At 45.2% G+C, this 19859-nt stretch overlaps 1 protein-coding gene across 2 annotated transcripts in view; it reads left to right on the plus strand.

Moving 5' to 3' along the window:
- Positions 1-19418, plus strand: part of HORMAD1 (HORMA domain containing 1) — a 58790-nt gene extending 39372 nt beyond the window's left edge. For both annotated transcript variants that reach the window (XM_075907336.1, XM_025179851.3), the window contains exons 12-15: positions 1212-1288; positions 6512-6595; positions 10340-10438; positions 18204-19418. In XM_075907336.1, the coding sequence (XP_075763451.1) occupies positions 1212-1288; positions 6512-6595; positions 10340-10438; positions 18204-18284 (341 nt within the window). In that variant the 3' untranslated portion in view covers positions 18285-19418. The remainder of the gene's footprint in view (positions 1-1211; positions 1289-6511; positions 6596-10339; positions 10439-18203) is intronic.
- The last annotated feature ends 441 nt before the right edge of the window (positions 19419-19859 follow it).

Below are 19859 nucleotides of genomic sequence, written 5' to 3' on the forward strand. Positions count from 1 at the left end.
TGGCACCATAATCACATGCTCAAGAATTTGACTAAACCACCCTTCAAGCCTCTAGCAACTTGCTAATTGTTACACCTATCCATGAAAGTTGCTTTTCTGGTGGCCATAAACCTTCAGCAGGAGAGTGGGGGAGCTTGCAGCATTAATGGCAGAACCCCCTTACACAATATTCAATAAGGACAGAGTAACCCTTCAGCCTCATTCCAAATTCCTCCCGAAGGTCCCTTCTCTCTTTCATATTAATGAACTCATACACTTACCTGCATTCTTCCCCAAGCCACATGCTGATCCATCTCAAGCTGCATGGCATACCCTTGACATCTGCAGAGCACTCACATTCCACATAGATCGAACAAAATCATGGAGAAAATCGCCCAGATTCTTCCTGTCCTTCACTGAACATTCCAAGGGCCAAGCAGTCTCATCCCAGAGGATTTCCAACTGGATCTTATCATGTATCCACACATGCAATACCATCCACAACAAAAAAACACCTGACAATATCACCACCCACTCAACCTGGGCCGTGGCCTCCATAACTGCTTTCCTCCAAAATGTACCTCTAGTGGACATTTGCAAATCAGCCACCTGGTCATCAAACCGCACGTTTGTAAAACACTACCTGCTTATCTCGGTCATCACGTCATCTATGGCTGTTGGACAAGCAGTGTTAACCTCAGTGACCGGGACAGAGCTCTAAACCCGCCTCCACAATTCGACTACTGCTTTTTTAGTCATCCAGAGTCACCCAAGGGAACATCAGTCGAAGAAGAAAAGTGTTACCTTGTGCAGTAATGGGGGTTCTTCGAGATGTGTCCCCCCATGGATTCTCCACTACCCTTCCTGCTTTGGAGCCTTCTTGGTCCAGTGGCAAGGGTAGAGAAGGAACGGAGGAGACTGTGTCGCACACATGCCTAACTGACACCAATGGCATAAGGAAGTGCCAGCGTGCGTGCACAGTGCAGCAGGGATCTGCTAGAAAAATCTCCAGTCGCTGGCACGAGGACATACCAGCACCCAGAGTGGAGCACCCACAGGGATACACATCTCGAAGAACTTCCATTATTGCACAAGGTGAGTAATCCTCTTTTTTTCAAAGTGTCTGGATAGCCTGACTTAAATTTATTAGATGCATATCACCCTGATGTCTAAAAAATGTAAAAAATGCTGTTATATTACTATTAGAATTTATTTTAACAAACCTTTCACAGAATTAAATTTAACTTGTGAAGAAGATGAACTTACGAGGTCTGAAGAAAGCCAGAATAAACCTGTTTCTAATTCTCAGGTATAAACGCTATATTCTCTTCCACTCTTTCTCTTTGTTACAATTCTAGTTAGATAAGTAGTTCTATTTTCCCTTATAGTTCTTAGATAGTTTGTAGTTTTCCCCTTTTTTCCTTAAAAAAACCCTCCAAAACATTTTTAAAAAAGTTTGTTTCCCCCTTATCTTTATAGCTAGATAGGATGCCTGGCTCACCAGGTTTTAAACATTGTACTTCATGGAACAACACTATTCCTATCTCTGATGGGCATTCTCAATGTGTTCATTGTCTAGGAGAATCCCGTATCCCCCCATGAGTGTTCCCATTGAGCCACGCTCAGAGAGCGAGCTCACAGGGGTGGGGACCTATGCCTCAAACTGATATTGTTGAATAATCCCTTCGCCCAGCTTCCGACCTAGGGCCTGAATCTGAAAACTCAGCCAATGATGGAAAATAAATCTTCAAAAAAGTGCACTGTTCGGTGTCGCTGAAAGCTCCTCCAGCAAAGTGGCACTCTCTGACCACTTCAGTGCTGACTCCATCTGCTATGCTGCCTTTCAGCATGCATGATGCTCCGGGCGTCTCCAGCATCCCATACACTGTTATTAAAACCACTACACAATAACCCCATGCCAAGGCTATAGGCTTCAAATTTCCTGCCTCACATACTACGACATCTTCCAGGACCAATACTACTGTACCAACATTACAGGCACCACTCCTGACACCTACTGCTTCTTCTGCATCTGCCACTGGCACCATAGAGGCACTGACAACCTCCCCGTTGTGGTCGGCACCAATTTAATCCATAGCACTGCAGATAACTTTGGTGCAGCCTCTCACGGCACTGTCCATTCTGGCACCACAGTGCACTCACCATAGAGATCTCTTAGTCTCTTCAACTTTTAATTCTCTTTTTCTCAGCACCAACCTCTCACCAGGCACTCTGGCACTGCACCATCCTCTCTCCCCTGCTGAATTTTCCAGCAAGGAAGACAACGGTGTGCAAGTAGTCTCACCTCAGAATTCTACTCCCACTGGTCCATCCATTCTTTCAGTGTGTACTCGTCTCCCTGCTATTGGCAGCCATGGATGCCACCTCCCATGCCCTATCCAGGATACTGGAAATACTGCAATCCATGGCCACCCTTTACCAAGCACAGTATTACACCACAGGAGACATCCCCACTACCTCCATTTCCACCACCAAAACAGTATCAGGAAGAGGCAGACAATGGCCAGCCACAGACTTTGGCCCCTGCCACATCCCCAGATATCAACTCCTCCTACTACCCTGATAAAGCCATCGTGCCACCCCCTCCCACAACTGCTGATGACTTCACACACTTCCAAGACCTTTTTAAATGGGTAGGGGCAAAGCTCAGCATTACGTTGGAAGAGGTTGCGGAAAACCAGCACAACCTCACTGACATCTTACAATCAGTGACATCATCTAAGATTGCCTCACCAGTTAATCCAGCAGTAATGGACCCAGCCAAAACCATCCAGCAGATGCCTGCCACTGTAACACTTACCTGTAAGTGAGCGGGCAGGAAATATTATATCCTTCCTAGAGGCCCTGAGTTCCTCTTTACTTACCTTGCTCCCAACTCTCTGGTTGTGGAAGCTGCCCACCAGAAAAATAAGCAGCATTTTCCTTCCATACCTTCCAACTGTGACAGCAAAAGCCTTGACCTTTTTGGCCACTCCCCAAATTTGGGTGGCCAATTACATGGCCCTATTGAGTAAATATGACCACAAGAATTACTTCAAACTCAACTACCTTATTAACAACACCCCTGATGCAAAAAAAACAATAGTTCAGTGCTATTGTAGTTGTGGGCCACAGTCTCCTAAATGGCCTTGCAAGCCAGCTCTCAATGCCGTAGCTACAGCCACAAGATCCATGGCTAAGGCAGTTGTTATGAGGCAGACATCTTGATTCAACTCAGTGCCTTTCCACGAGAGATTCAATCAACTGCTGAGGACCTCCCATTCATTGGAGAGAAGTTATTCTCAGCTACCACCAACAAAATCCTATATACCATGAAGGACTCCAGAGCCACTCTATGAACCCTGGGTATCCATACACCGGCACCTAGGAGAAGACAGTATAGATATAAATCATATCCCAGACCACAATATCCTCGGTGCATCCAATAAAATCACAAGCAAGACCAACATCAACCTCTGCATAACAGGTTTCAGTGCCATTGCACACCTCCAAAAACATGCATCAGCCCCCTCAACCTAATAAGAAAATGTGAGTTTTGTCGAGGGTTTGGAAAACCACTCACTCTCACCAGCATCACCATCCTCCCCTAAGATGTTCAAATATTGTCTCCTCAAATTTTATCTTAGTTGGCAGCCCAGCTCATCAGATAGATGGTGTGGCGGGTTTGTCCCGGGCGCGAGTGTGCGTCCCCAAGTTCCGGGGAGCAGCCCTGCGAGCCCACCGCCTTAAAGTCTTCCCATGTGTCCTCACTGGGGCGTGAGCTCTCAGAGCCCCTGCCAAGGGGCCCTGGGGCCCTGCGAGCCCTTACCATCCTGGTGCCTCCCTGGGGAGCTCTCCAGCCCGCCCAGTCTGCGCCTAGTGGTTTGGTTCTTGTCGCCCTGGTCCTTTGCCCTTGTCGGAGCGGGTGGAGTATCCCTGTACGGGGGGCGTTAGGGGGACCCGGGCCCGTCCTCTCCACCAGGTCCCAGCCTGGGGCTCTAGGGGTTTGGGGTCACGACCCTTACCCAGCCGATGGATTCCCACCCCATAACATGTCAGCCTACGGGTGCCAAAAAGGCCCTGCCCCGGGCTGCTTCCTAACCACCCTGTGCTCCCCGGTCCTCCGGCTCTGGATCTCACCTCCTGGTCGGGGTCGCTCCTGTGGATTGCTCCCGGAGTCCAACGAGGAGCCTCCGCCGCCTGTCTCCAGCGGGGGGGGGAGGGGGGGGAATCGCCTCCCCGGCGTCCCTCCCCCTGCTCTGCTGGGGAGCTGATTTTTAAACCCCCCGCCGGAGGGCACGCCGTCTTCAGTGTGGCTGCCAACCCACTACCAGGGCATTGGGGGCAGAGTCCCGTCCTGACGCCCCTGGCTTTGGGTGCCTATTGCCGCTGCGGTGCACCCGGCGGCCCCGTTCGCCACGGCTTCCCTGCCTCCGTCGAGCTTGGCAGTGGAGGCTGTGTCCTGGCCAGGGCCGGTCCGGAGAGCTCGGCCCGGCCTCCCCCCCGGGGTCGGCGCGGCAGCCTCCCCGGTCCTAGTGCGGGCCGGCGCTGGCCCGTCACAGATGGGTACTGCAGACAGTATGCTTAGTAGAAACTATGCCTTTTACTTCCATACCCTCTACCCTGTCCCTCTTCAGGGCCCACTCTCACTAGCTATTGTTCCAACAGTAGGTCCAACATCTCTTCTAAGCAGGCGTGATAGAACCAGTCCCTTCCCAATACATAGTAAAAGGCTTCTATTCTCATTTTATCATAGAGAAAAAAGTGGGGAATGGCACCCAGTCCTTGACTTGAGAACCCTTAACAAATGCATTAAAAACCAGAGGTTTAAGACAGTGACAGTCACCTCTATTATTGCAGCACTGGAACAGGGAGACTGGTCCTTATCCCTTGACTTACAAGATGCATATTTTCATGTTTCTGTTCATCCAGCTCACAGACACTTTCTCCAGTTTGTCTTAGGTTCCAGTCATTACCAATAGAGGGTACTACTCTTTGGTCTGTCTACTATTCTGGGAGTTTTTTTCCAAAATATTATCAATAGCTACACTATCTCAGGAAGCAAGGTGTTATTACTTTTCCTTATCTGGATGATTGTCTCCTGAAGGCACACTCCAGACTTGACGCCCAACACAGTACTTCCATCACGGTCAGCTGCTTCAGATCCCTCGGCCTACAAATAAGACAAAATCAACTCTTATTCCAACACAAACCTTACAGTTCATAGGAGCTCATCTAGACTCAACAACCATTACTGCTTCTCTCCCTCTTGACAAATTGTAACAAATAAGGACCTGGTCAACAAGCTATTATGCAGTCCTCAGGTAATGGTCCACGACTGTCTCCAACTATTGGGATATATGGCCACATGCAAGTCCATCGTACCAGATTCATAACTTTACATGAGTTGCTTTCAGGGCTTACTCAGCACAGTCTATAGACCAAACATACACTTTCTTTCCAAGCCCCTCTCCATCCTCTGTCAATAAAACACTCTTGTACTTGTAGACAATCGCCAAGAATCTTTGCTTGGGGTTCCCTTTCATTACTCAAAAATCCTCTGTGACCATGACCATAGATGCCACTCTTACAGGATGGGGAGCATGTCTGGCACAACGTATCACTCAGAAATGGTGGTCCAACACAGAAAGAGTAGTACATATAAACATTCTGGAGCTCCAAGGGATCCAATACACCTGCAGCTGATTCCTGTCCCTCATCACCAACAAACATGTCAGAATCTACCCATACAGTGTTGCCTCAATGTTTTACATAAACAGGCAAAGTGGGGCCTGTTCACACACACTCTGTACAGCATCTATGAGCCTGTGGAACTGGTGCCTCAAACACAAAATAACTATTAACTGCCTTTTACCTCCTGGGTGGACTCCAAAGCAGGGATTGGCAAGGGATCTTTTGGAGATGTCCTTCTAATCAAATGGGACTCCCGCCTACTATATGCATTCTTACACATTCTTCTCCTAGTAGAGAAGATATGTACATAGTACAGAAAATATGGAGGGACAAAGCCATTGTCATACCAATAGTCCTGTCATGGCCCAGACTACCCTAGTACTCTTCCTGACCAGAATGTCAATCTAACCACCAGTTCTTCTCCCCTCCCATTCCTCTGACCTTTTACATCAACTTGGAATACAGATGTAGCAGCCCAGTCTATACATGCTCCACCTCAAGGCATGGTACCTCAATGGTTATCTGTTCAGGAGCTAAAATGTTCAGAACCTGACCAGCTATTACTACTACATAGCAGAGCTCCAACCACTTGCAAAACATAAATGCAAAAATGGGAGAGGTTTTCCCATTGGTGTGCTGACAAATGAACCCTCCCCCCAACTGTGGCACCTCTCCTTATGATTCTCGAGTACCTACTATACTTGAAACAATCATGCCTCTCTCTGAGCTCCATTAAAGTACACCTCTCTATGATGATAACGTTCCATATAAAAATAGATGGCCTATCAATAGTCTAAGAGAATTCTTATTTTGGAATAATGCTTATTTTCCATTTTAGATTGATCAGTTAGCAACTAAGACATCTGAACTTGATGTGTCGGAGGGTAGGACAAGAAGTGGAAAAACATTTCATATCAACACAGTCAGTATCCTTTTTTTTAACAACAATACAGACTGTAATAATGTGCTTAAATACAATTTACAGTCCTGGGTTGAAATTCTGATCCCTTTTGAAGTCAAAAGCAACTCCCATTAATTTCTCTGAGACGAGGATTCACTTCAGATTTTGTTTAGATCTTTTATTTGAGGAATATGAACAATACTTTGTATTCGGAAAGTCAAAAAGGAAACGCCTATTTCTAAAAATTACTTAAGTGTTTGGTTTTTAATTGTATAGTTTTAGAGGGATTCATGGGGATTTGTTTGTATTCTTTACTTGGCCGTGTTCTCTGCCAGTCTTATTCCATATACTGCAGTGGACCTATGTTAGGAGAGAACTTAATCCAGTGTATTGTTTCATATTTCATGAAATATTGAGCCAGAATTCTAATCACAGGTGTGTTTTGTACATATCTTGAAAAATCCATTATTGCTTATTCATATTTATGTGTGGTAGCTAAATATTTTAAATCCACTCCACCTACATGGTGCCTGAGAATTTGGGCTCTATGCAAATGGCACAGGAGTTGTGGTGGTGGGGCGGGGGGATTGAAAACCCCAAGCCAGCCTTAACCCAGTGTCGTGTGGTTTGATTTATTTTAGATCCAAGGGAAATCAGCACACTCCAGGGAGACTTAACCACTTTCTTATTTATTGCAATCTTTAAGTGATTAACATAGTTCTTTAAGTTTCATAAGCCTTAAAACTATTACTATACAATTTAAACCTTAAATACTGTAAATCCTAAAGCAACTAATACAGCGCAAAGCAATTCAAAAGCAATTAATAGAAGATCTACTATAATACCATGATAAAGCCTAGTTCACTTACACTTCATCCCTATGCTACCTATAGTACTATGCAGGAGGTTGGGGTTCCTTTGATTCCCACATGTCGGAACGCCATGCTCTGGTGTCGCTGGTGTGAAGGGCCTATTTACGTCTAGTTACATTGAGCAGGACCCGTGGGTCAATCCTGCTTATTCCCTCCCATCGCTTGCTCTTACGAAGTCCATTTTATAGCAAAGCAAGACTTGGTCATTCTAATAATATTTACCAAATAGTTACGTATTGCATAGGATACATAAAATGCCCAATACCCTATTTGGGGCACATCCTGCCACTCAGGATGTTGCTGCTATGTGCGTAGTTGACAGTTGTAGGGCTGCATCTAATTTTTGCTTACCAGAAAAGTACCACCAGTACAAGGTTGATTGTCGTGTGTTTTTGACATGGTCTCGTGTACTATGCTTAAACTGCATTGTTATTCAAAACATTCCTGCCTTCCAAACCTTGCCTGTGTGCTTACATGCACCAGACTTGAGACAGGCCTGGATTTTGCTTTTTAGAGATCCGCACTGTGTTCAAGGCAGACATCACCATTTATTACCAAGGAAGGGCCGCCCAGGGACATACTACAAAGCTGCTCTGTGACTGCTGTGCCTCTCCTCTCTCAGTGGCTTTGAATCTAGGGGCTGAAAAAGTAATCATAGCCCCCTGCACCAGTTTGTAAGGTTTAGGGCACCACTTGATCCACATAATCATGGATTCTTTGGCCCTTTTACTGGCTTGAATCCCTTGAAGCTTTCTGCTCTGGAGTACATGGGACTGGGATAGAAATGCTTTCCATGGTGAACAGGGAGTACATAATTATGCCTTAATAGCCACTTTACCCTTGGTCCTCTAAATAGCTCTTGTATATGGATTACTTTTCTTCATAAGGGCTTTGGGAGAAATGCTGCCAGTCTCATTAGATAAAGAAATAGCCTTCATCGCTTAGAGTGAAGAAAGGAAATTACATGTCATGACAGAAAAATCATGCCTTCCCTGTCCCAACTCTGAAAAGCTCTTCATTAATTTTTAACATAGGTTAGGGAACAGCAATAGCATTCACAATGTGCCACCCAATCGTTTTTCTTTGGATCAGTTTCAACTTTTGCAGTCTGAGGATGTGGCAAGGTGCTTGGAGGAGTGCAACCGACCACCTACTCGCTTGACCCCTGCCCTTCCTGGCTTATTAAATTGAGTCAAGAAGGGATGACTGGTTGGTTCCAGGGGATTATTAATGCACCATTTAGATTTAGGATGATTCCCACCTCCTTGAAAGAGGCGGTGATAAAGCCATTCCTTAAGAAGCCTTCCCTGGACCCAAGCAATATGAATAACTATTGCCCAGTTGCTAATATTCCTTACTTGGGCAAGGTACTCAAGTGGGCGATGGCATTGCAACTCTAAGCTTTCTTGGAAGAAACAGATTATCTAGAACCATTTCCATCTGGCTTGAGGCCTGATTTTGGAACAGAAACCACTTTGGTTGCCCTGGTAGATGACCTATACCGGGAGATAGACAGGGGGAGTACATTCCTGTTGATTCTCTTGGACCTCTCAGTGGTTTTTGATACCATCAATCATGATATCCTTCTGGAGCACCTGGTGGGGCTAGGTATCGGAGGTGCTGTCTTGCAGTGGTTCTGGTCCTACTTGTCAGGATGCTTTCAGAAGGTGGAGCTTGGGGGCTGCTGTTCGACCCCATGGCAATTGTGCTACGGGGTCTTGCAAAGTTCCATTTTGTCCCCTATGCTGTTAATATATACATGAAACCACTGGGAGAGATCGTAAAGAGATTTAAAGGACAGTGCCATCAATATGCAGATGACACTCAACTCGGTTTCTGTGACATTGGATCCAGTATGGCAGCAATCAATCTGAACCAGTGTCTGGAGGCAGTGATGAACTGGATGAGGTCAAATAAGCTGAAGCTGAATCCAGATAAGACTGAGGTCCTATGGATCAGGAAACCATCTGTCCGGGAATGTAGTGTGTTATCTGTTCTGAATGGGGTCACGCTCCCCCTGAAAGAACGGGTACGCAGCTTGAGTGTCCTCCTGGACCTTTTTTTAACATTTGAAAATCAGATTTTGTTGGTGGCCAGGAGTGCTTTTGGGCAGCTTCAGCTGATCCACCAGCTGTGACCCTTCCTAAAAAAGAATGACTTGGCTACAGCGATTCATGCTCTTGTCACATCCCGATTGGATTATTGTAATGCACTCTACATGGGGCTGCCTTTGAAGAGTCTTCGGAAGCTTCAACTGGTCCAGTATGCGTCTGCTCAAGTTTTAACTAACACTCTTTACACAGAGTACTTTATGCCAGTGCTCCAGCAGCTGCACTGGCTTCCAGTATGTTTCTGGGCACAATTCAAGGTCTTGGTTATGACTTATAAAGCCCTAAATGGGTTCTGGCTAGGATATTTGAAGGACCATCTCCTCCTATACGAACCTGCCTGGGGATTGGAGATTGAGGTCAGCTGGGGAGGCTCTGCTCAGTGTTCCTCCACATATGAAGATAAGGTTCACATCTACACAGAGCAGGGCCTTCTCAGCCTTTGCCCTTAGGCTATGGAATTCTCTCCCCCAGAACATTCACCTGGCGCCAACGTTGACACGGTTTTGACGCCAGGCCAAGGCTACCCTTTTTACCCATGCTTTTATTGGTGTTTAGTTGTGTGTGTGTGAGAGAGATGTTTTAGCAGGTTGTATGTTCCCTCACACTTTGGGGTCCTATACTTTACTTTATATATACTTATTCATTGTGTTCTTAAAAATTTTGTAAGCCGCCTCGAATATTTCAAACAGAGAAGTGGGGTAAAAATATTTTAAATAAATACATAAATGTATAGCTGTTTGTAGTCTTCTTCTAAAACTAATTATTAATTTTTTTCTATAAAGGTTGGTGAAAATCAGGCTCAGGAACATTGCAAAAATGTTTTAGTAGCTAAGTGTTCCAAAGAAGCCCAGAAGAGAAATTGGTCTGAGTCTGAAAAACATGTAAGTTTTAAAGTTGCATGCAGATTAGAAAGCAAAAGGATCTGTAATTGTATTTTGTACATTTGGTGATAAGAATTAAATATTTCTAAATGGAAAATAAAATACACAATATAGAATAGGTCTGGTGATTTTTCAAGGTACTGTTTATCACTATATCACAGTAGTCACCAACCAGTAGATCGGGATCTACCGGTAGATCTTGGTGCCTCTGAGAGGGGATCCTGACTGGTTTGGCTGGGAGGCTATCAAGCGCAGCACTTCAGCTGCCCTTCCTACCACTGCCTAGCTGCTCCTGCCCAGAGCCTCAGAACTGCCCTTGGGAGCTTCCTGCTTGTTGTGCAGGGTGGGGGAGACAGAGGCAAGGGGGCACTGATGTCTCTCTGTCCCCCTCCCCTGTACCCCATATTCAAAGAGTGAGGAGGGTGGGACCTCAAAGGGGTGGAGCAGGGGTGTTTGGGTTTGAGGTAGATCCTGCTCTGACTTAAATTCAAAAAGTGATCTTGTGCTTAAAAAGATTGGAGACCACTGCTATGTCAGTTTTAAATTAGCATTCTCTAATCCCAATCCCAAAATGTTACTTAGTATTTTTTATTATTTGGTATACAAAATAAAGGGAGATTAGATTGTTTACATAGTTGCTAAAGGTTGAACTTCTCTATTCTGGCACACTGTCTTCTGGCAACATCCGTGGTCTGGCATGATTTTAGTTAGCCACATGTTCACTTATCATGGGTGTGGCCAAGTTTCCTATGGTCTCAAAGTTTGTTTACAGCCACCAGTCCCGGCTCTCTGTATTCTGTGCTGTTATTTAGTTCTAATTTACCCCTAAGGGCATGTCTACACTAGGAAATTATTTCAGAATAACTGAATTCAAAATAATAACTCCCAAAATAACATAATTGAAATACTGAAAATAACTGTTTTGAAATAAGTGTTATTTTCCAAAGAAAGCAGGAGTACAGATTTTGAAATAACTAGCCCATTATTTTGAAATGACGGGCTTGGTAGTGTGGACACTCTGCTTATTATTTCGAAATAAGGGGGGTTTATTTTTAAATAACTCCTTAGTGTAGACCGAGGCTAAATGTCTTCAAAGAGTCCAGTAAGCAATGGAAGTGCAGGAGTAACTTCGTTTAAATATTGAAAACCAATATAAGTGTAATAAGAATCAAACCCTGTAGCTGCGTCTAGACTGGCAAGTTTTTCCGCAAAAGCGCCTTTTCCCGAAAAAACTTCCCCTGCATCCAGACTCAAGCCGCGTTCTTTCGAAATTATTTCGAAAGAACGCGGCTTTTCTTTCGATGGCGGTAAACCTCGTTTCACGAGGAAGAACGCCTTCCTTCGAAAGTTCCTCTTTCGAAGGAAGGCGTTCTTCAATGTAAAGAGGCCGTCTTCAAAAGAGAGCATCCAGACTCGCTGGGTGCTCTCTTTCGAAAAAGCGGATTTCTCTTTCGAAAGATCCGCCTGCAGTCTAGACGCGATCTTTCGAAAGAGGCCTGCAGTCTAGACATAGCCCTAGAGTGGAGCACCTACGGGGCACATTTCGAAGAGCAACCGTTATTTCACAGGGTGAGTAGCTTCTTTTTTTCACTAGCAGTAGTCAGCTGGACCGCACATGCGTGGTGGGCGCCTCGTGCAGTTCGTGCCCTTCTGCTCACACACGTGGTCTGGCTTCCATGAGTTCCTTCTTTGTCACCCTCACTTGCAGACAGAGAGAGCTCTTCTCCTCAGGAATTCTAGTCAGAAATAAAAATTGGGTTGTTAGTTAGTAATTTCCTAGTGTTATGGTTTTTCCAGTTAATTTGTTATAGTAGTCACAGAATTAAGTAGTTTGTTGTTCCATTTATTTAAAAAAAAAAGAAAAGGAAGAAAAGAGATAAAATAAGAGAAAAAGAAGAGATGCCAGGCTCTCTGGGCTTCAAAAAGTGTGACACTTGTTGCGAGCCCATGCTGACGTCCAACAGATACTCCACCTGAATAAAGTGCCTCAGAAATGTTCTCACTGCTCCAAGCTGATGGCAAGAGTGTGCCAAGATAGGGAGATGTGATTGCATATGCTCCTATTTGAAAAAGCTCTTCAACTGTCAGACACTGCACTATCCACTGCCTGATCAGACCCTGTCAGGAGTGAAAAGTGAAGAGCCACTTCCCCGATGCACCCCACTAAGAAATGGGCTTTGCCGGTGTGCTTTCTTCCACCGACTTCGACAAGTTGAGTTAGCACTGGGGACAAACCTGAAACATCTGGCACCACAGTCTTGCAGTCTAAGGCTGCCCTGGACCTGAAAGTGCAGCTATAAATTAATGGAGATTGCCTGTCTCCTAGAACTGGAAAGGACCTTCAAGGTCCCCAAGTCCAGTCCCCTGCCTTCACAGCAGGACCAAGTACTATCCCTGACAAATTTTGCCCCAAATGGCCTCCGCAAGGATTGAACTCACAACCCTGGATTTAGCAGGCCAATGCTCAAACCACTGAATGTGCTATCCCTCCCTTGAAAAGCTCAGAACATCATCGGTGCCGACAGTGAAGACATCATCTAATCATTTGGCACCAGCATCACCAACTCCAGCACCACAAACATCGGCACCAACAAAGATGCCAGCATCAACCTCCATGCCAACTCAGACAGACAGAGCGGAACCTACAGCCCAACTCTCTTACCCTGGTGCCAGATGCACCAGTCAAGTCAAGGGTAGGGACAGTAGAGTGCCCTGGTGCATCTCTCGGCACCAAGGTGGTGCGTATCGGTGTAGGTGCCGCAGTATGGGCTCTGCCCACTGATTTTGTGGCGGTGGCCCCTGATGTTCCCGATCTCTCTCCTCCGCTAATTTTTGGGGAGGGAGAAGAGCAAACTGGAGAAGCTCTCTTCTTTGTGGCTTTCCTGGGGGACAGGGAGGTAGCTCTTCTTCAGGTAGTGTCCCCATGGGTGCGCCACTGTGGGTGTCGAGCTCGTCCCAGTGCTGCAGTTCGGAGATCTTTCAACCGTTGTCTGCCAGACCGCGCATGCACGGTGGTCATCTTACGGCTTTTCATGCCGTTTCTGGTCACGCAGTCCGGCTCCCACCAGTTCTTCCTGACCGTCTTCGGGCACAGATGGAGAAACTGCTCCCTCTCGCGTTGATCCTGTCAGGACTGAGAGAGGAGAATTTGTATATAGTTAAATAGTTATGTTTATAGTTAATGTTTTTAGTAGTTAGATTCTAGTTAGCTAGCGCATTTAAAAAACAACAAAAAGAAAACCAATATTTTCCTGTTTCTCTTCATCATGCCTGGATCACCAGGATTCAAAAAATGCCTGACGTGCCGGGAGTCAGTGCCCGCGTCAGATGGGCACTTTTCTTGTACTGTATAAAGTGCCTTGGGGAGGGACACATTCCACAAAAGTGCTCACACTGCACAAAACTGATGGCCAGGGCATGCCACGACCAAGAGATGCGACTCAAGATGCTCTTGTTCAACAAGGCATTTCAATCGCAGGCAGAAACTGCAGCTCAACCACCATCTCTCCCTGATACAGCTCGTCATCCTTCCCCTAAGGCCTTCTCCTAAGGCGACAAGCTCAGAAAGGAGCCGATCGCCATCTCGCTCCTTTCCAGCACTCAGAGTGAGCACAGGAGATAAGCCGGGGCACCTCTGGGACAACGGCAGCCCGAAAGCTGCACAAAGACAAACTGGTGCACAATACATCAGCACCGAGTCCAGCGGAGCACTTGGCATCGAGACCAAAGTCGGCCCCTGTCCCACTTTCCTCCGACCTACCGTCACTGGCAACAGAGACCATATCGGTGCAATCTGCTCCTCATTCCCAAGCACCGATGACCTTGGCGCCAGGGCGCACCGTACTGACACACAGAGCTACAGTTCCACTGGCACCGATGCCTAAGGCACCGACGTAGTCGGCACCGACACACTTGGTACCGGAACCATCAGCACTAGCGCAGCACTCTTTAACACCTCCATACTCGCGCCAGATTTCAACACCTAGTGCAACACCACCAACGCCTCTCCTGCAACACTCCCCTTCTTCCACTGACGGAGGAGTAGCCGCGTAGCCGCGAGCCCCCAACAAAGGGCTTTCTCCCCCGAACACCCTTCTCTACTTTCAACTCGGCATGAGTCCATACGGCTCCAACCTAGTGTCTTGCCTTGACCAAGACACTACTACCACTGATATTATCACACGCCGTCTCCTTGCTGCTCTAGGTATAGATCCAGATCCCCAAGGTCTCCCTCATATTCCAGGAGTTCTAGATACAGAGACAACCACAGGCGCAGATACCAACCTTTTTACGAGGATCGTTACTTTAGTACCATACCCATCAAGAGCAATATTCCCACTCAGTTCGCACCTCACCTTCACCAGCTCCGTCATTCACAACTCGTGACAAGAGCCGATCCCCCACTTTGCAATCAGCCAGACCACCTACTCTATCCGATCATCAACCACCAACAGAACAGCCTACCAAAGAAGTAGAGCACATGTCTGACATGGAAGCGTCACATCATAGGTCCCCTACGGACGAGGCATCTTCTTCACCATATGATGCCATCCTCACTCGAGACACCTCACCGTCAGATGACCTGAAGGAATTCCAGGAGTTATTCAGGAGTTATCCATACTTGAAATTGCCAACGGCATATAGCAGACTCCTGCCACAGTGCTGCCGACCAATAAAAAGGTCAACAAAAAGTATTTCGTCCCAGCTAGTGGGATGGAATTCTTATTCAACCATCCCCAGCCTAACTCCTTGGTCATCGACGCAACTCAACAACAGGCTAAAGCCTCTCATTACAGAACCAACACTGGAGATAAGGACAACAAGCGCCTAGACCTCTTGGGCAGAAAGGTATACTCCTGGGCCATGCTAACGCTCCAAATGGCCAATTACGCAGCACTGTTAGCAAATCACAACTTCAACAATTATGCGAAGTTATTTCCCCTACTCGACCAACATCCAGATACTAAGCAACAGCTGCTGACAGCCATTATTCAAGAGGGCTATACCGTCTCTCAGTCAGTGCTTCACATTGCTCTGGATGCGGCAGCGAGGACGACGGCAACATCTGTCGTAATGCGCAGGGCCTCATGGCTCCACATGTCAGCGGTTCTAAAGGAGCTGCAATCTAAAGTTGAAGACTTGCCCTTCGACAGACAAGGCCTCTTCACAGATAAGACAGACCAGCTGCTTCACTCTGGCAAAGATTCGCACACTATGCTCAGGACTCTGGGCAAGTATACGCCGCCATATCGGCAAAAAAAGTACACGCCATATCAGAAGCAAAGACCTCACTCTTATGCACAACCATGACAATATGAGCTCCAGCAACCTAGGCACTGGCCTCAAAGACGACAGCCACAAGCCGCCAGACCAACAAATCAACAACAAACTAAACAGCAAGTTTGACGCGTGGATCGAGGGATTGCAAGCCATTCAAATACTGCCTGCCTCGAATGCTAGTACTACACTTTTCCACCATCGTTTAAGGCCCTTTCACCATCACTGGGCTGCAATAACAACAGACGAATGGGTCATGCAGCTAATAACAATGGGCTACGTAATTCCCTTCATGTCCCTTCCCCCACCACCCCTCCTCTCCCGTCCCTCTTCAGGGACCCATCTCACAAACTTCTCCTCAAACAGGAGGTAGCTCACTTGCTTGATATTGGAGCAATAGAGAGGGTACCAAATACTTGTCGAGTGGCCATGTAGTCTTCCAGCACTACATTTGTGAAGCACTATGCAATTGTACAATACCTTGTGACAGACTCCTCTGTAGCCACTGCTGTTCTTTCAGGCCAGAACAGACCATGATTCTGGGGCCCACCAACCGGACAAGCTGGATACAACTCCGGAGTCACCTATAGTGGAGCACCCACGGGGACACTACTCGAAGAAGAAGTTACTCACCTCGATGCAGTAACGATGGTTCTTCGAGATGTGTGTCCCCATGAGCGCTCTAGTACCCTCCCGCCTCCCTACTTTGGAATCTTGTGTTCAATTTCTCATTTTAGATGACTCCAAACAGGTGAGAGGAACTGGCGGGAGCTGGACCGCACGATGATAAAGGGGCACAAATGGCGCGAGACACTGCCACGCATGCGCGGTCCGGCTAACTATGGCTTTTGAAAATCTCTGGCCTGTGGCGCCAGGACAAGCCCAAACCTACAGTGGAGCACCTATGGGGGGACACATCTTGAAGAACCATCATTACTGCACCAAAGTGAGTAACTTCTTCTTCTGCAACCTTACCATCTATGTTCCTTCTTACATGCATGGGAAAACATCACATCAGATCAATGGGTCCAGTCCAGGTACTCAAACTTTTTATATTTGCTCCTCCAACCCATTCCCCTTCCCTCTTCAGGGACCCTTCCCATGGTAACCTACTAGGTCTGAAGATTCAACATCTCCAGATTGGAGCGGCTGAATGTGTACCAACTTGTCATCATGGGAGAGGGTTCTATTATAGCTGTTTCCTCACCCAGAAAAAACAACAGAGGATGGAGACCTATATTAGAGCTCAAGATACTCAAGAGATTCATCTGTGAACCAACACCCCTTTGGGACCTCAACCTTGTACTCAAAAGTCTCACAAGACTTCCCTTCAAGCATCTCACCACATGCTCCCTCCTTCATATTTCAGTTAACATTGCCTTTCTTGTAGCCATAGCATCAGCAAGGCAGATAGGTGAAATAGTGGCCCTTATGGCAGACCCACTCTTCACCATATTCACAAGGGACAAAGTTACGTTATGTCCCCATCCTAAGTTTCTACCTAAAGTTGCATTCATTTTGCATATCGACCAACCCATCCATTTTCCCATTTTTTTCCCAAAACCTCTTGAGGACAACTTGCTGGACGTGAGATGAGCCATTACCTTTTATACTAACAGGGCCCGTCCCTTCTGCAGGTCCCTGTGGCTTTTCCTGTCCATTGCTGAATGGTCCAAGGGAAAGTAAGGCAATTACTTTCCAATGCCTATCCAAATGGATATCTTCCTGTATACACATTTACTACACCTTGCATAACAAATAAACTCAACGCATAACGGCCCACTCTTCTAGGGTCATGGCTACCTCCACAGCCTTCTTAAAAGATGTACCCCTACCAGACATTTGCAGAGCAGCAACCTGGTCCTCCGACCATACATTTGCTAAACACTATGCTATAACAACTGCCCAATTCCTGTAATCACTGTAGGACAGGCTGTCCTCTCATTTTTTCTACAACCATGTGTCCAAAGCCTCCCTCAAGCAGGACACTGCTCTACAGATACCTAAAGTGGAGCACCCACAGGGACAGCACTAAAAGAAGAAGTTACTCGCTTTTTGCAATAATGATGGTTCTTTGAGATGTGTGTCCCTGTGGGTGCTCCACTACCCTCCCACCTCTCCTCTACTTTGGAGTCGAATTCCTTGATTCCATGGTAGAGAAGGAACAGGGGAGGGTCATGCTGCACATGCAGCCAACAGCCAGTGTTACCACAAGGCAGCTGCTACTAAGAAAATTCTCCTATTGGCCGGTGTGAGGTCGCACCAACACCTGAAGTGGAGCAGCCACAGGGACACACATATCAAAGAACCATTGTTACTACACAAGATGAGTAACCTTTTCAGATTCATTGAACAGTTCCTTCTAGTTCATGTAGTTGATTCTTGTTATAAAGTTAATTTTTCATGTTAAGATACCTAACACAACTGAAAGAGCTATTGTTTGTGAAATACAGGGACCTGTAATGCAGTCTGTATTTTCTCTTGGTAGGTTCATCAATATACACTCTCTTCTAGTCAAGATTCACTGCCAAAAAGGAGAAAATTTAGTGAACCAAAGGAGCAGTTTTAGATATAATCTCGCTGCTGTTTATTTATGGATTTCTTCGTAATATAGCTTTCATTTCGTGTTTAATATGAATATTGTTAATATTAAAGATTTTTTTTTGTTTTCATACGCAGTCAAAACACAAAAATTATACACAAGAAAAATTCTGTCAAGACAGACCCCAATTTTTGCAAATTGAAAGTTATTTTTTAAAGGGGATTATATTCCAGTTTAGGATATACAGTGCATATCCATTCATCTGGTCTGACAAAAACTTTTTAAGAAAGAAGATTTTTAGTGAATGCCTTCAATAACAGTTTTCCTTTTGAGATTTTGCTGAAATCCTAATGGTGGTACAATGTAATGTACACCATTGAAACTGAAACTGTAAAGTTTCCACTTGTGTCTTTTTCTGGACTATGCTCAGTTTTGGTAGAATTACATGTCAGGAAATGGGTTAAGAAAATTCTATAGTTATTTTATAATAGTACTATTGCTTCTAATTTTATTACCTCTAAGAAGCAAATTTCAGGTTGCCTGTTTGTGTTCATTTATCCCATTGGCACCTTACCCAACTTTGAAAAAGAAAAGAACAGCATTTACCTCTTTAGTTCCTAAATTTACATTGAAATGTAGAAATCCATATGCAGCTCTGATGCCAGATACACAAACAGCTAACATTTGTTATAATATTGTGTCTGCAAGGCAGCTATGTAACAGGATATAACTAAATATCTGAAAAATAGACAGTTCAACTTTTATATGCAATGATTAATTGCAACTATCAGAAACAGTACCATTGCATGTTGTTCAAAAAATATTTTTGCCTTCATAAATTTAAATGAACTAGAATAGTGCTCTTTATAAATATAGGTAATGACTACTGCTGTATGAAGGTGAATAGTTAAACATTTCTTTCTTGAATTTTAACTTTTAAACTAAGAATACCTTATTGTCCTACTTCCTAATGAAAACAGTGTTATATAATAATTTACTACAATGTATTTAAAAATATAATGGTCCATAAATTTGATTTGATGATAGACTTTTTTAATGAAAAGTTCATAAAGGCTGAGGAACTGCACTTGATGTGTCTTCAGTGTTTTAGTGTCTCCCACTTTCACGGTTCAAATAAAATATTAACTATTGACAAACAAATTCCTTCCTGTATAGTGCTGTTTACTTTTTATTTTGAGAGAAAAAAAATACAGGATCTGAATGTCTTTGAAAACAATTTAATGGACAGTAATTGTAAAAATATTGTTTTATAGATTTTGCAAAATGCTATAGAATGATGCAATATGATTTCAGTAATTATTTGGATTCTGAAAGAAACAGAGAAAAAAAACAGACACACATCCTGCTTCCTTCCCTATTATCCCATTTCTCCTGTGTTCTACTCCCTGGTTCAGACTTTACCTGTCACATCTCAGGAATTCTGCTGTGCTGATCAGACCTAGACTGCAGTTTCAAAGGAGAACCTCTACTTAGGCATCTTCAGCTTGGATTTTTGCTTTAATATTCTAGCATAAATATTACCCACTAAGCCTTATTTGTTTCAATCTGAGCAATTTGTATGCACAGATGAACACACATTCT

Source organism: Pelodiscus sinensis, chromosome 22 (assembly GCF_052426305.1).
Source record: "Pelodiscus sinensis isolate ZL-2025 chromosome 22, ASM5242630v1, whole genome shotgun sequence".
Classification (NCBI taxonomy): Eukaryota; Metazoa; Chordata; order Testudines; family Trionychidae; genus Pelodiscus; species Pelodiscus sinensis.